A 15558-nucleotide genomic window follows, 5' to 3' on the forward strand; every position below is an offset into this window, starting at 1 on the left:
ATAAATAATAAACACTTCCCAGGAAGTGAAAACCATCGACCATCTATGTAAATGCTCAATACTGAGGTCTCCTTCGAGTCCTATTATCTCGTTGGTCTGGCATATCAGTCTTGTCATGTCACTGGAGAGTTCCGTCCATCAAATGTCGGGTTTTCGTTAACTGGTCGGATCTAGTCCTACGCAGCAAAGCTAATTTAGGTCTACTTAATATTGTATAAAATTTCTTACTACATAACTGTGTTGGACATAAAGCACTAAGCCCTAACATTAAATAATAAAGAACTCTTTACAGGGGTAACAATTATGGGATGTAGAGGTATATAAACGGCAGTATATCTCAGCTAAATTTTAAGACGTATAACTATCCTTTCCATAATTTTATTTCCTGCATATTGTATGTTGAGCCAGGTTGCCTATATCAACAGACGTATTGGGAACAATAGGGGAAGACATCGAGTATAGAGAGAGTCAATGTAAATATTTTTCCTTAGTTTCTTTTATCTAGTACATAATATATACTATTATACAATGCCAACTAGAAGTGTTAGTTATAAGTGTTTATAATGAACAAACACTTTTTATACTCATCTTCTCGAGGCTAAGAGCGCCATAAGTAAGATAAAAGGCGGTGGTGTACGGCGTTTCCACACTCATAATGCTAGACCGTTGGCATACACCGGATAGACCATTAAGCATGGTCTAACACTAAATACTATCACACCACACTAATTATACCAAAGGATTTCAACGTTTATAGTCAACACGACGATCTATACTCACCTTCTAGAGGTAGGCGGTACTATAAATACGATGGCTATCAGTGGAGTACGGCATTTAAAAGTTGGTGATTATCTCGGATTATAATAAAATTAATATACTAACTTAAGATGTTTTATTCGTGAATTTTAATAATATTTTTACCCGGCTTTATATGAGCTTTTGTACCTTACTTTATAAGCGGTGTACGGATGGAACCGGTGTTTTCTGTCCTTTTTCAAAAACCAGGGGTGGTGTACGGAGTTCATTAGTTGCGACGGCAGGCCGTTGGTGTTGAACCAGGTTGCCTATATCAACAGACGTATTGGGAACAATAGGGGAAGACGTCGAGTATAGAGAGAGTCAATGTAAATATTATTCCTTGTTTTTCATATCTAATACATATTATATACTATTATACAATACTAACTATAAGTGTTAGTTATAAGTGTTTGTAATGTATAAACACTTTTATCTTCATCTTTTCTCGAGGCGAGGTGCGCCATGAGTAAGATAAATAGCGGCGGTGTACGGAGTTACAGCCGTCTTAATGATAGACCGTTGGCTTACACCAGACGTACCATTAAGCATGGTCTAACAGTTGGTTTATAATAGTGTTCTTTGCCATATATATCCAAACTGTCATCACCGTAATAGTTCCATTATTAGAGATTTGGACGATAAAGTGATTGAAGGAAATGAAAAAATAAACGATATACAAAGGTACAGCTATCCAAAGGATGTCCAGATTAGAAACGAAAGATAAACTATTGATCATCGTTCAACATAACTTTGTCATTGGGACTTATCTACCGTTCGGAATAGGGGTAGTGCCAAACCAAAAATTATGAACCACCGCCCAAAGGCCCCGGCTCATACTGTAGGCCCAGTTCGCCTTCGGTAGGATTGGTTTTCGCTTAATTATCGGGTTGTTCTATTGTAGAATAGATGAGTATATAATGAGTATTTAACTTACATTTTAAAATCGTTTAGCCGCTCAAGCACATCGTTAGAGAGTTCTTCAATTTTTGCGTCTGTAACAGTTTTTTGGTCTGTTCCATATTTGACTGCGTTCTTAATTAAATCCTTGATGAAAAATGGAGTCACAATTATTGGATTGAAAAAAGGACTACATAAGAGTTTATCAATAGACCACCTTTTGGCTGGGTCCCTAAGTAAGCAGGCCTTCATTAAATCAATTAATGATGTCGGTATTTTTTCATCTTTTGCGGTTCTTTCTGAAAAGATTACCTTGACTTCTGGGTTCATAATAGCCAGTAATCTATTCTGGCCTTGAAAACCAGCATAAGGTGGTCTACCATATATCATCTGGTAGATTATACAGCCGCAAGACCACACATCCGAAGGTTTGCCGACTTTCCATTTACTCATTTCTTTATTTAAATCAGATTGTTCAATTGAGTGATTTGTTGCAATGAGAGTTTCGGGAGCCATATAATTTGGAGTACCAATTTGTGATTCTCGGTATACGTTCACCGTGTGATCAGGAATTACATTTGCAATACCAAAATCAATCAATTTCAGTAGTCCTTTAATGAAAACGAAATTTGCGGGTTTCAAATCAGAATGAACGATACCTGCATCATGTACAGCTTTGACACATTTTAGTAGCTCCCGGACATGATACCTTAAAAAGTCCATATCTAATGGAAACCCCATCCTTTGATTCAGCACCTGTGATAAGTCATTGTCTCCGCACTCCATGATTAAATACAAAACGCCACTACTCATTTGGTAATCAAATAATCTCACGACTCTAGGTTCCTTACACAGCTTTTCAAGTAATTCAATCTCCCCTTTAAATCCGGCTATACTACTGTCATCAAATTCATCGAAAGAAACTCTTTTAAGCGCGAATATCTTATTTTGATCATTTTTTACTTTGTAAACCTTTGAGGAACCACCTCTACCTAGAAGTTCTATTTTTTCGTAGTCTATTCCGTTTACTGTAATACTTAGCTTTTTACCTGTCTTTTTCTTCTGTGCGTAAATGAAAGGTTCAATAATTTCTACTTTCTTCTTGGGTGACAATCGTTTGTAACTTTCATTCAGAGGCGTTTTGACTGTATATGGCTTACCAATCTGTATGTCATATCCAAATTTATGGTCAGCTTTTGATGGGGACTGGTTATTGATATCGAGACTTGTTAAGACATCTCTAGAAGAGTACTGTATAGGTCCGTATTTATCTGTTGGAGGCAAATTATGAGGAGCAGAAGGTCTCGCCGAGGCTTGTGAAAATTTTCTTCTAGGTAGATTTGGAATTCTCGGCGTTCCCTTACTTACTATATTTCCTGAGCTCCCCCCTTCATCGTTAAATGTGCCAATTTTTGGATCTTCATTCAAGGTCCGGTGCCGTTTTTTCAATGTATTCTGCAAACTTTCCTCTTTCTGTTTCTGAAAATAAGCTTTTGAAATGCTCGGCAGCTCAGAAGTCGGCAATTTCTTTTTTTTGAGGTATTCAAACGGCTTAAGTCTTCCAAAATCTATGGATGAGTAATCTATGTTGCCACGAGCAGCGGATTCAGGAACCGTTGAAATTTCTTTTTGATCTAGCACTGACAATGGCGGAGTATGGTATTCAGGAAGTAAGTGTTGTGTGTTATTATCGATACTTCTCAATATATCTTTCTCAGATACTGCAGATGAGGCTCTCTTCGCTGGACCCAGCCTGGTAAGCCTACTTGTCAAGAATCGTCTATTCCTCCTTTCAACATATCTCGATGTTAATTCCTCTTTCATTGATTGTTGTAAAACTTTAATCCTTTGTAAATTACTCTCCATCTCTAATTCATTGTAACTTTCAGCCAGTCTAGCGTTATCATCATCACCTGGTACATTGTTATTGGTTGTTGTTATACTAGGTTGTCTTGGAAGATTTGTATGGGCAAATATGGTGGAAATAGATGAGTGATCATCAAATTGAGTGGCATTGTTAGTTATATTATGGGATTCATTAGCAGACACATTTTTCAGTCCGGCATATTTGTTAATAGGTCCATTAGTTGTACTATTATAGTTTTCAGAGAAGTCCAATTGATTCGAAGAGTCCTTAACAGAAAATAGAGCTGAAGCAAAGGTACTCAATTTCGGTGGATCGGATAGCGGCTCATCGTCGGAATCGGTACTGTAGGTAGGCGATCTCTGTTCCGAATCGTGAGTCCTGGCTCTAGGACGGTATTTATATTTTGACATCTGTCATTAACACAGTCGAGCATATAATGAGGAACAAAAAGAATAATTCTAGCCTCTTGCGGAAGGGTAGTTGATAAAATGACCTTATTAATTTGTTTTGCTTCACTTCTTTTCAGACGACAATGAAAAGCTATTTGCGATATCTTCATGTCCGTTCTTGTTTTTTGGCTTTTGTTTTTGTTTTTGTTTTGTTTGCGTTTTCTTTTGTAACTTTGAAACTATGTTAGTGGAAAAGAAGAAATATTTCAGACGGGTAACACATGGTTTTATGTATGCGGCGCTACCATGGAACAAAATAGGTCAGATTGGTTGTTGCGGTTACGGTAAAATGTCTTGCGTTACGTAGAAGGTCATGATTCTAATATTCATTTTTAGTATTAGCCTTCTGGCGTAGTAGAAAATAACAGTTTCATCGCAATTTTATTTATTTTCTATATAGACAACTTTAAAGTTCCTGAATTAGGCAGCGTTGAATTGGATTTTTCAAGAATTGTTTGTGTTACGGAAGCACTGATGTTGCGGGCCCAATTATTCTTGTACCCTGGAGTTATCAGTAATGTTCTAGTGATAGTTTTTTGTTTATGAGATAGATTAGTATTGTAGTAGGCATTTCGTGTGATAGTAACTGATGATATATAATTGATAGGTAGTTGGTTAAGCTATCGATGATGGCCTTCGATATCTTTCTATCTTTCTGTGTATAAAAGAATACTCTAGTATTGTCTTTTTTAATATACTCCTCCCCATTGTTCATTCTTTGGTTAAAAGATTGAATACCTGTTTAATCGTTAGGTATATACGCATTTCACCCACTTTTCTTAGTTTGCTTTGTTCTCCCTTAAAAAAAAAAAAAAAACCGTAATTCTATAAAGATACAAACAACCACAGGTATTAAAAAATGGAGGGTTTCTACACGATTTTATTACGAAATGAGGATACTACCTGATTTGTTGATTATAAACGGTAAGGTTGATTTAGTTGCCCTAAACCATACCTAAGTTAACAGACTTAAGGATGGGGCAGTATAAGCTAAATACTGGTTATACCTTGACCAAGTATAACGAGGATCCTAATAAAGTGTATTACCCGCATATGCGACACGCCGAGCTTGACGATGCTTTCGTGAACTTCTAATGAGAACTTTGCAACTGAAGCTACTTCAGAGAACGTTACCAATCTTAGGACCCTTTAGGTATTCACCATATCATATTATTATTCTTGTTGCTTATTATATAACCGGCCATATAATACTAGACTATATATATTATACCTGAGCGTATTAATAGATAACCCTGAACTATCAATAAGAACTAAATTACATCTAACATAAACTCTGTGGCGAAGTATAAATAAATTATTCTAGACGTGCTAGCGCCATATTTGTATATTTTACTTTTGGTTCCTTTCATTTTTAAAATTCCGCGAACAATAATCAATAATAAGCTTTGAAATAGTTTTTCCTTAAATTGGAAATTTTTTCTTTGACATTAAGGTTTTAGTAATTCTCCAATAAAAGGTAAATATAACATTTTTTTTCGGAGAAGTACAGTATGAGGAAAGTTCGGCGAGATACTTCAGTTTCTTTTTTCAAATTCTATAAATCCAAGAATATTTTAGTAGGTAGATACGAAAGAAAATGAAAAAAATATATAGTCAATGACCTTAAAGCATCTGTCAAAGTTTAATGAGTTGACAGCAACAAATTATATATCCATAAGCAATTGCTTTTTCAACTCTTTTGTACTTTCTTCCTTTCGCTTTTGTTTTTCTTCCTTCTCTTTAGTAATTCTTTCAATATCATCTTCAGTTACCAGATGATGTTTGTGTTGTTTTGGTTTTTCAACCAAATTATTACCTTTATCAACGCGACATTGATTGATACTTTCAAGCCATTCATCTTTAACCACTTCATCCATCAAGATACGTTTCTTGTAATCTAACTCCATCATCCTGTTTATGAGATTCCTGGCTTTGGAAGGGAGTAATTGAAGAAGGCGTTTAGGGCCTTTCGCAATATCTTCTTCATCATCAGGATCCTCGCAAAATAATCTAAAAGAATTGAAACTCTTTCTTGGTGCTTTCCAGGGAAACCTTCTTAGAATCATGCAATAATACATAATTGCTAACGACCATACATCAACTGGCCTTGGGTCATATGAATTTAGTTCTAGCAATTCTGGGGCCAAATACGGATCTGATCCCACTATACCTTGTGCCTTTATTATTCTATCTTCATAAGGGTATTGGAATATCACTGCACTCCCAAAATCTATTAGTTTTAGAATACCTTTTGTTGTGACAACACAATTATCTAATTTTAAGTCCCTATGAGCGATGCCCATCGAATGTAAATAATGGACACCATTACATAGTTGTTTAAAATAGCAAGATATTTCCTTCGTTGACATTAAGTCACTCATGACAAGGTTAAAAAAATCATAGGGTGCATACTCCATTATAACTAGGAAGCTCTCGCCTTCTTTTAGTAAGTCAAAGGTTTCAATAATATTTTCATGATGTAAAGTTGACCCAATGCAAAATTCGGTTGTGATTTTTTTCGAATACGTTAAGGAATTGCCGACAGCTGCTAATCGAAACATTTTGACTGCAAAAACCTTTCCATCAGATCCTTTTACTATCGAAACTGATCCGGTTGCGCCCTCACCGAGTTTTTTCCCTGGAACTCCGTATTTTTCTAATAATTGTTTTGGGTCATCTGTGTCGTAAATCGATTTCGAATTGTCAATATTACAGCTATTGCTATCCGTAGTACTAGAAATGCTATTATCTTCCTGCAAAGTGGAATTATGAGCGTAGGTGTCATTATTGGAATCTTGATGTCGACTGTTTTGCGACGGTGGTGTTGCAGACTTCACTTCTTCATGAAGTTTCTTGAAAAACCTTGTTAGTTTTAGAGTATTTTTTTTTCTTTTAGCTGAATCTGAATCACTCACATTATTATATTGATTATGACTTAATATTTTTTCATTTTTTTCGTTATTAGTTTTGAAATTGCTTTGATGTTCTATACGTTGTTGGAGTATTTCGACTGGGTGTAAATGTGACTGTTCTCGCGTAAATACTGCTCTATTGTGAGATGTGGACTGTCCTGATTTTGCAGGTATATTATCATATAGTACTGTTGTATTGTAGGTATAGTTTAAAGGATTATGAAGATGATGGGATGAGGGATTATGTATTATAGGTTCGATGGCATTATCGTCGTGTTTCGTTGAGTCATGCGACGCTGGTATTTTCATTTTATTTTCAGTTTTAGATTCACCTTGGTCTACTGAAGGCACTGAGTTTGTTCTAATTGTTTTTGATCCTCCAGTATGATTACTTAATTCCGATCGTTTTGGATGTGGTGGGCTTTCATTTGGAAAAATTCTTGACAAGCCCGTAATTTTTTTCCCCTTATTGAAGAGGGAAGACAGCGAGGCATTTGATGTTGAAGGAAGGACACTATTATTCGTCGTCATAAGTGCTGTGAATGTATTCTCGGGTTCAATATAACACTTGTAACAAATGGTTGAAAATTTGCCAAGATTTCGCGTTGAGTTACTAGCTGCTAATGTAATGATGGCCTTTATTTCCTTGCTATTGGGACTTGATGACAACTTCGCAAACGAAACAAATATAAGGACCTACTTTCGAAAAATAATATCTAAAAGAACAAGTGTATGTTATTTAATGAAAAGATAGTAATATGTAGTCTAAATCAAGTAGAACGTGTTATTGTTCGTCCAAGGTGCATGTGCATTCTATGTTACCAGAACTAACAACTTAACCTATTGGACGTGAGTTAACGCTAGAAAAGGCTGTCCACGGCGTGAACTTTGTGCGCAGTCTACGGTAAATTACCATGTACGTACGTACGTATCTAATTTAGTGTTGGAAAATACTTCGGATTATGCTCCGTTTTCCGCCGTGGAGGAAAAAAAGAGTCAACGAACGATAATGAGTCAAATTCAATAAGTGACAATTCCCAGAGGTGATATCCGAACCGCATTAAAGTTGTATGCAAAGTTCTAGCACCCTCGTTCGCTGAAAGTGAATAAGAAGCCTGCCTCAATGGAATCAGTGCCGTATTTATACTAAAATAACTACCTTAAGGGGGACTTCTGAAAGTATTGAAACAGTTATCTAATGGGGGCAACCATATGTCACAGACCAGTTGCTTCCGGACAGTACTTTTATTTGGTTAGTCACAAAGGTACAAATTATCTGTTCAAATACGGCAAACCCCTCCAATTGACGTTTGGACCACAAATATTGGTAGATTTTTATTTACATTTTTATGTACTCTAAATATAGTTAATGTCGAGATATAAATGTTCAGAGACGGAGTGATATCTTCATGGCTGTATAAGTAAAAGGCTGTCTAACCAAGAGGAGCACAATAAGTATTTATAAACGTGGATTGCTCAGTATTGAGACATGCCAAGATTGGATGAGGATGCCGGTCCTTAAACCTTGATAATATGACGTCCTTTTTATTTTTTTATTTGGAGGAACTGCTTATAATGATCAGTTGTGATAAGCCAATGTGATGTTAACCTTGGTTGGATATCCTGAACAGTTGAAAGTATCTGTACCTGTGTAATGTTGATGAACGGGAATATTAATGCTCACCGACATAACTACGTACATAGTCATTGAATTCTTGGAACAATCGAGCTTGAGGGGAAAACTTTTGAAACTCCGATATTTTAGCCAACGGTCAAGTTTATTGGTCTACAAAGATTAAATCACGTACGGTGAAGACTTCCCAGCAAGTACCTTTGCTGAGTGGTTCATACTTTGAATTAAAGTACGCTTCAAAAAAAAGTAATTTCCCCATGAAGACAGACAAAAATTTCATCTTTTGAATAATATAAGCTGCGCTACAGAACTGGTTCCAAACAGGAGGTGTTTGATACTTACGTACAGTTAGCAGATCAGCTATATCCAAGTGGCCCTTCTTTACTGGGCATAAGGTAACAGTTACGGTTGCCGATGACCTTACTTCTAGATCGCTATCGCAAGAGTCTCGATTTTTCTGGTGGGTATAATGTGGCGTTGAACATGACTTGTAAATTACACGTTGTAATAGGTTGCCTTTGTACAGAATCGTCTGGGAGGACAAATTTTGAGACAATTTGGAACGCATACGTAACCTTACGTAGGGAGCCCATTCATTTTTTGGCCATAGGGTCAAGTTTTCATACTAGGGTCAAATGTTTTGGGTCAAATGGAAATAAAAGTAAAGCTGTCCCAATCCTTATATTTGCATCCGTACATCTGAAGTGCCAAAATTCAAAGATGCTGTTCACCTCAGGCTGAAGTGAAGTGACCTTCTTAAACCCAGACTTCCCATGTATAGAAAAGGGCCCCTTTTCCGTCCCAAATGTCTCTTGTGGGACAAAAAAAACTTGAGAAGGACTACCGTTGTTATTGTTTGGTTTCTCCGAGAAAACTTTCCACCTGGACATTATGATAAAGGTTGGAAAAAATCCAAGGCAAAAATTACTATACATACGTACGTATACATACCGGGTCATTCCTCCAATTTGTCCGTTTTTTATAATGATGATTACGTACATATCGTATTCCGCTGCTTTTTGTGTCCCTTTTTCTTAGGATACACGTTATTCCCACAAGTATATATAAGAGCATTATTTTGTTTCATAAAACTCTGAATACTGCCTACTCAAATTCTATTCAATTTCATTCCCCTTTTCTTGGAACTATAAAGTCAAGTATTAAAACAACAATTAATCATCAAGCTCAAAGACTAAAAAACACACGAAATGGCTGCTACCGATAGATTAAATTTAACATCTGACATTTTAAGTTCTTCAATGAAAAGGTCAGAATCCAGTGCTTCTTTAACATCATTAGATCATCCTTACAAAGTTACTGTCATTGGATCAGGTAATTGGGGGACAACAATAGCTAAAGTAGTTGCTGAAAATACTGCCCAAAACCCAACGTTATTCGCTCCAGAAGTTAATATGTGGGTTTTCGAAGAAAAAATTGAAGGTAAAAACTTAACTGAAATTATAAATACAAAACATCAAAATGTTAAGTATCTTCCTGGTATTACTTTGCCTGATAATTTAATTGCCAATCCAGATTTATTAAGCGCATGTGAAGGCGCTGATATTTTGGTCTTTAATATTCCCCATCAATTTTTAAGGAGGATCGTCAGTACTTTGAAAGGTCACGTAGATAAGAAAGTCAGAGCAATTTCTTGTTTGAAAGGGTTTGAAGTAGACGCTAACGGCGTCCAATTATTATCCTCTTACATTACAGATGAATTAAATATTGCTTGTGGAGCTTTATCTGGTGCTAACTTAGCGCCAGAAGTTGCAAAGGAAAATTGGTCTGAGACGACTGTCGCCTATCACATTCCTGAAGATTATAGAGGTGATGGCAAAGATGTGGATCACAGAGTGTTAAAAGCCCTGTTCCATAGACCTTATTTCCATGTTTCTGTGATCGAAGATGTCGCCGGTATTTCAATTGCTGGTGCTCTGAAGAACGTCGTTGCGCTTGGCTGTGGGTTTGTTGAAGGTTTAGGTTGGGGTAACAATGCTTCAGCTGCTATTCAAAGGGTTGGTTTAGGTGAAATTATTAAGTTCGGACAAATGTTCTTTCCTGAATCAAGAGTGGAAACATATTATCAAGAATCTGCAGGTGTTGCAGATCTGATCACCACTTGCTCTGGGGGTAGAAATGTTAAAGTGGGTAAACACATGGCGAAGACTGGCAAAGATGCATTTGAAGCAGAAGCTGAATTATTAAATGGCCAATCTGCGCAAGGTATCATCACCTGTAAAGAAGTACACGAATGGCTAGAAAGTTGTGATTTAGTTAGTGAATTTCCTCTATTTGATGCTGTGTATCAAATTGTCTACAATAACGTTCCAATGGAGAACATACCTGATATGATTGATGATCTGGATGCATTTGGTCATCATTAATCGTCGATACTGTACCTGTTTTATCTTCGTCTGTCGATGACATCTTATCACTTCACTTTCATTATATTCATAGAAATTTACTAAAGCATTGTATTTTATTTAACCGTTTTATTTTAAAGATCACATATAGCACATAGAATTATAAAACCATAAACTCTTCAACCCATTTATTCAAAGAGATTGTATTATGATATCTATTTTTTAGGGTTGAATACTTGCTCTAACAATTTCTTTCTGTAATTCTAGTATAGTTTCGCAGCCTAGTATGTATATATTTGCTTGTGAAACAGTCCTATTTAAATTATGAATAAGCATAGAGATTTGCCCATCTGAGAACGCATTGGAGCAAAATAATAAAAAAATAGCAGAGAATCGATTACATACCATATATAAACTATAAATTAAGTGAAGGTATTTTTCCAAAAATTGCATTAAATGGTCGAAGAACATACGATGCTCCTTGGCTCAATATCTGATAAGAAAACTAACAAAAGCGTGTAAATAGCGATATTGATTGAAGGAGGCGCTCATATTAATTTTTAATAGCCTTAGTTGCATTCATTAACAACAAACTGGCTAGTAACAATTTCTTTCTAGTATTTAACTATGGCCTGGGATCCCCCCAAAACAAAAATCTGCATCATTGAATATCGCCTTCATCCACTAACCAAATATTTATTTTGACAATGTCGTGCACCATGTCTAAATACTGCACATACCAGTGAATCAACTTTGCTTTTTCCGATGTAAGAAAGCCAATTGAAAAGAAACAGATAGGAAGCCACTATTGTAATTAAAAAGGAAGAAGAAAATTAAACATATTAAGCAATCCCCGAAGTCCCATTATTCAAGAACTTTAGGCACCGTATCATCTATGTTAACCATAAATCCGTCACTTATGAGACGACGCATCTCTTTATGTAAAACTGATTCAAACACACGATGAAGTTGGGTACCTTTTCGTAAGAGAAACCTGAATAAGTGAATCCAAAAAGGCTCGAATAGATGGAGTATAACATGATATTTTTCTCCTTCACTTCTCTATAATTGAACGCTAGCGCAAGACCTCTTAATTACATATACATCGATGTACTGTAATGATAGTGTTCTAATGAATATATGTGTCTGGGTGTATAGTTCATGCCAAATGAAAGAACTAAAAGACGGTATCAATGTGATACAATGTTAAATAATACTTTTAATGTTATCAGCAGCAGGAATCTCAGGTGTGATAACATGACCTATAAGTTCGCACTGTGACAGCATATACCATTTAAATTATGGGTCTCCTAATTCACAATTGGACAAATTTGGAACTAGCGGACACATCATCTCAGTTATTCTATTCATTTTCACACCGACTTGGTATTTAGCAAAGTATTCAGCAAAGATGCACTAATATATTGGTTAAGTGGTGGTTGTATTCTTTGATGTTCATCAATAGTTGCCATCGAGTTACCAGATGCTATTATGCTTATAGCTTGCAATAGTCTTGAAAGCGTCGAGAAACATTCGACCATTTTCAATATACTAAAAAAGATACGAGCTGTTCAAATGCGGTGACGACCTTCGTTACGTAGGAAGCGCTTTTCCAAAGCCCTAGAAATTTCGAATACAATATTGATCTTCACGTCCCAAGTATTACCCGCCTTAGTTAAGTATTTCCAAACTGGGAGAGAGCTAGTCCAGGCCACTCGCTCACCTTTTTTTTTTTGTTACAAGTTCAAAAAGAACAAAAGATTATTTCCAGAGGGCTTTAGCCATTTTTTAAAGCTTTTATTTTTATTTAATAATTCACAAAAGTAAAGTAAAATTTATTTTTAACCAGTATTTTTGCCTGCCTTAATTTTGCGATATCGAGACAGTCTCTCTAAGCTGGAAGAATGTTATATCTAGCGATATGATTGACCGACTTAAGTTCCGTTGTGAAACTATGTGAAAAACGTTACACAGCTCTATTGTCGTTCATAAATCTCACATGACGTTTGTTGTCAGTGTTTAAGAAGATGAGGCATTTCATCGTATGAATAAATACAGGATTTCAATCCTTATAACTTTAACCGAAACCGATTCTATAATATCTTATATTGTCTATCTATATATACTAGCGGGTAGCACTAGGCACAAAGTAAATATCCGTCAATACTCCTAGGTACTGCTCCTCTTTAAGTTCTTGAGTATTTGCTTTTTATAGGTTAATAAATCATGGAAAATTTTGTAGCCTAAATCATTTCCGTCATGAATACTGGAATGTAGTAAACAACTTGCAAATTCTTTAGAAATTTCTTTGGTAAAATCTTCTGCAATTTGGTCCCCATCTTTGCCCATTCTCAGAATTTTTATCAATCGGTAAAAATGTCTAGTTATTGCATCCAAAGTTGCGAGATACGGTTTTCCTAATGATGATAATGTTGTTGATAAGGCCATAATTCGTTTTGATTCAATACCAACATCCATTTGTGAATTTTCTTCGCCCGCTGATGAAGACATATTAGATGCGCCATCAGCATTTGTTGAATTGGAAATTGCTTTTTCTCTATTATCTCCTGGCAAGGACGACGTTGAAAATTTGGAATATAAAAGCTTCAAAACGTCCAAGGAATCGCTTGAAATCAATGGCTCGGGTAATTCTAACAAGTATATCTTTAAGGCACTTGCGATGGTACCAGCTTCAAAGCTACCATTATTGAATAGCTCGATTATTTCGTATTCATCCTTAAATTGCTTCTCATTCAACAACCTCCTTAGCTTATGTGTCGAACTTAGTTTTACTGGGGAAATCCAAATTGAAGTACGAACTTTGTCATTGGCCAAATCTGGATATATACTATCCATATATAACAACATGGCAGAAACTATTAGCGGTACTACCTTCCCATCTAAACGGCATCTTGTTTCCAAGTCAACTCCAAAGTTTTGATAAATGCCGGGATTATAATAATTATTATAAGTGATCGCCTGCGGTTTGAAGATACCCGTTTTATAGTTGGATATGAGAGTCAATAGATCAACTGCAGGATCAATTGCCTCACTTGCTTCTAAAATTGCATCTACGTGCAACTTTATTATAGAAATTTTGTTTCCTAAAGTGGAACAAAAATCAATAGTAGCTTTCTTAATAGCTTTTAATCTGTCCGATTCACATTTCTCCATGAAGGACAGATGGTCAATCATCAGTTCTTCTATTGAACATCTCAAAGAATCCATCTTAAAAGATTCCTCATGATATATCTTATCAGATTTCTCCACTTCATCTAGTAGTTTAAATAACTTCTTCTCATCTTCCGATATATCCAATTTTTCATTTAGAGGGAAATTTGCTTCCGCTGGGCCTGATTTCGTTACAGTTGAAGTGTTACTTGGTGAACTTGATACTGTTGGAACCATTGGAAGTTTTGAAGCTAACCCTTGGAGATAATTCAATTCTAATCCGTTATTCTTATTTTGTTCTGATAAGTCCGCAAATTTATAGGCATAATCTTTCCACTGATATACAAACTTTTTGGAGTTGACAAACGTAGTCCCAACACCGTTGCAATATTTTATAAATCCGATGTTCAACAATTCTTGGCCAAATATTTCAGCTTGATCCAAGTCTTTTAAAGAGAGATGTTTCAACAAAAAATTTGTGATTTCTTTACCACTATTAGTGTTAGTTAGAGTATAGTTAATCAGTGGTAATTTATATTCTGATTTCGGTAGTTTTACTAGTATTTCCTTAATAACCTCCCTCATTGTCTTATAATCGAATGTGATTGAATCAATAGTGGCAAAATTCTGATGTTCCTTTTCATTATGTAATGAAGCTTCCAATTCCTTTTGTAGAGTCAAATGTCCCAGGGCCTTGCTTAGCTCTTCATCATTAAAATTAGTTCTTTTGAAACTTTCAAGGTTTTTACAGCTGTTGTAATATACCTTTTCTAGTTTCTGAACATATTTCTTCGATTTCTGATAATTTTTCACGTTGTCAATTAAGATATTTTCTGAATACTTGATTCGTTCTCGATGTTCTGAACACCATTTACTGAATGGCTCTAAAACAAGAGTTTGAATATTTGACGCAATATTCAAATGTTGGTCACCTTCTTGCTCCATACCTGTAATGATTTTTCTCAAGGCCTCGTCAGTAGTAGAATAATCCTCGCCATAATCCGTATTATCTATACCCTTCTGAACGTCATATAATTGGCGACCATAAAGCACTTCGATCTGCATTCTTGACGCAAACAACTGAATAAAATGGTCACTGCTGTCACATCCGACCGCTAATCTATCGAATAAAGCTTGAAGGCCTGAGAGTAAGTCTGCCGACCAGAAACTATCAGCGAAAGACGTCATAGTATACACGTACAATTAATTTTATGTAGTATCTTCGAAGCTGAATTGACGAAATTGCGACCTGGACACAGATATAGCAAATATATAGGAAAGCTTCTATATTATCATCTTAAAGTAGAAGACTTCTGATCAGAGAGCGATGAAGAGAATGTTAAAGCCATACTAGGTTACAGACTGTTACGTATATGAGTGAGATCAGGAATGTCGAAATCACGATGAAGCTTACGCGTGGTTCAGGTCGCGCGTCTTGTTGTTAAATTTAGATAGACCGTAGCGAAAG

At 35.9% G+C, this 15558-nt stretch overlaps 4 protein-coding genes across 4 annotated transcripts; 1 reads left to right on the plus strand and 3 right to left on the minus strand.

Moving 5' to 3' along the window:
• Window positions 1-1728: 1728 nt before the first annotated feature.
• MPS1 (serine/threonine/tyrosine protein kinase MPS1) lies at window positions 1729-3972 on the minus strand (the record flags this gene model as incomplete). Its single annotated transcript, XM_003668011.1, has 1 exon — window positions 1729-3972. One exon carries the CDS (start codon window positions 3970-3972, stop codon window positions 1729-1731), a length of 2244 nt encoding a protein of 747 aa, XP_003668059.1.
• A 1703-nt stretch (window positions 3973-5675) lies between these two features.
• Window positions 5676-7454, minus strand: RTK1 (putative serine/threonine protein kinase RTK1; the record flags this gene model as incomplete). The annotated part of the gene is made up of 1 exon (XM_003668012.1): window positions 5676-7454. One exon carries the CDS (start codon window positions 7452-7454, stop codon window positions 5676-5678), a length of 1779 nt encoding a protein of 592 aa, XP_003668060.1.
• Window positions 7455-9764: 2310 nt separating this feature from the next.
• NDAI0A06640 (glycerol-3-phosphate dehydrogenase family protein) lies at window positions 9765-10940 on the plus strand (the record flags this gene model as incomplete). The annotated part of the gene is made up of 1 exon (XM_003668013.1): window positions 9765-10940. One exon carries the CDS (start codon window positions 9765-9767, stop codon window positions 10938-10940), a length of 1176 nt encoding a protein of 391 aa, XP_003668061.1.
• A 2148-nt stretch (window positions 10941-13088) lies between these two features.
• On the minus strand, window positions 13089-15278 carry RGD2 (GTPase-activating protein RGD2; the record flags this gene model as incomplete). Its single annotated transcript, XM_003668014.1, has 1 exon — window positions 13089-15278. One exon carries the CDS (start codon window positions 15276-15278, stop codon window positions 13089-13091), a length of 2190 nt encoding a protein of 729 aa, XP_003668062.1.
• Window positions 15279-15558: the final 280 nt, after the last annotated feature.

Source organism: Naumovozyma dairenensis, chromosome 1 (genome assembly GCF_000227115.2).
Source record: "Naumovozyma dairenensis CBS 421 chromosome 1, complete genome".
NCBI lineage: Eukaryota > Fungi > Ascomycota > Saccharomycetes > Saccharomycetales > Saccharomycetaceae > Naumovozyma > Naumovozyma dairenensis.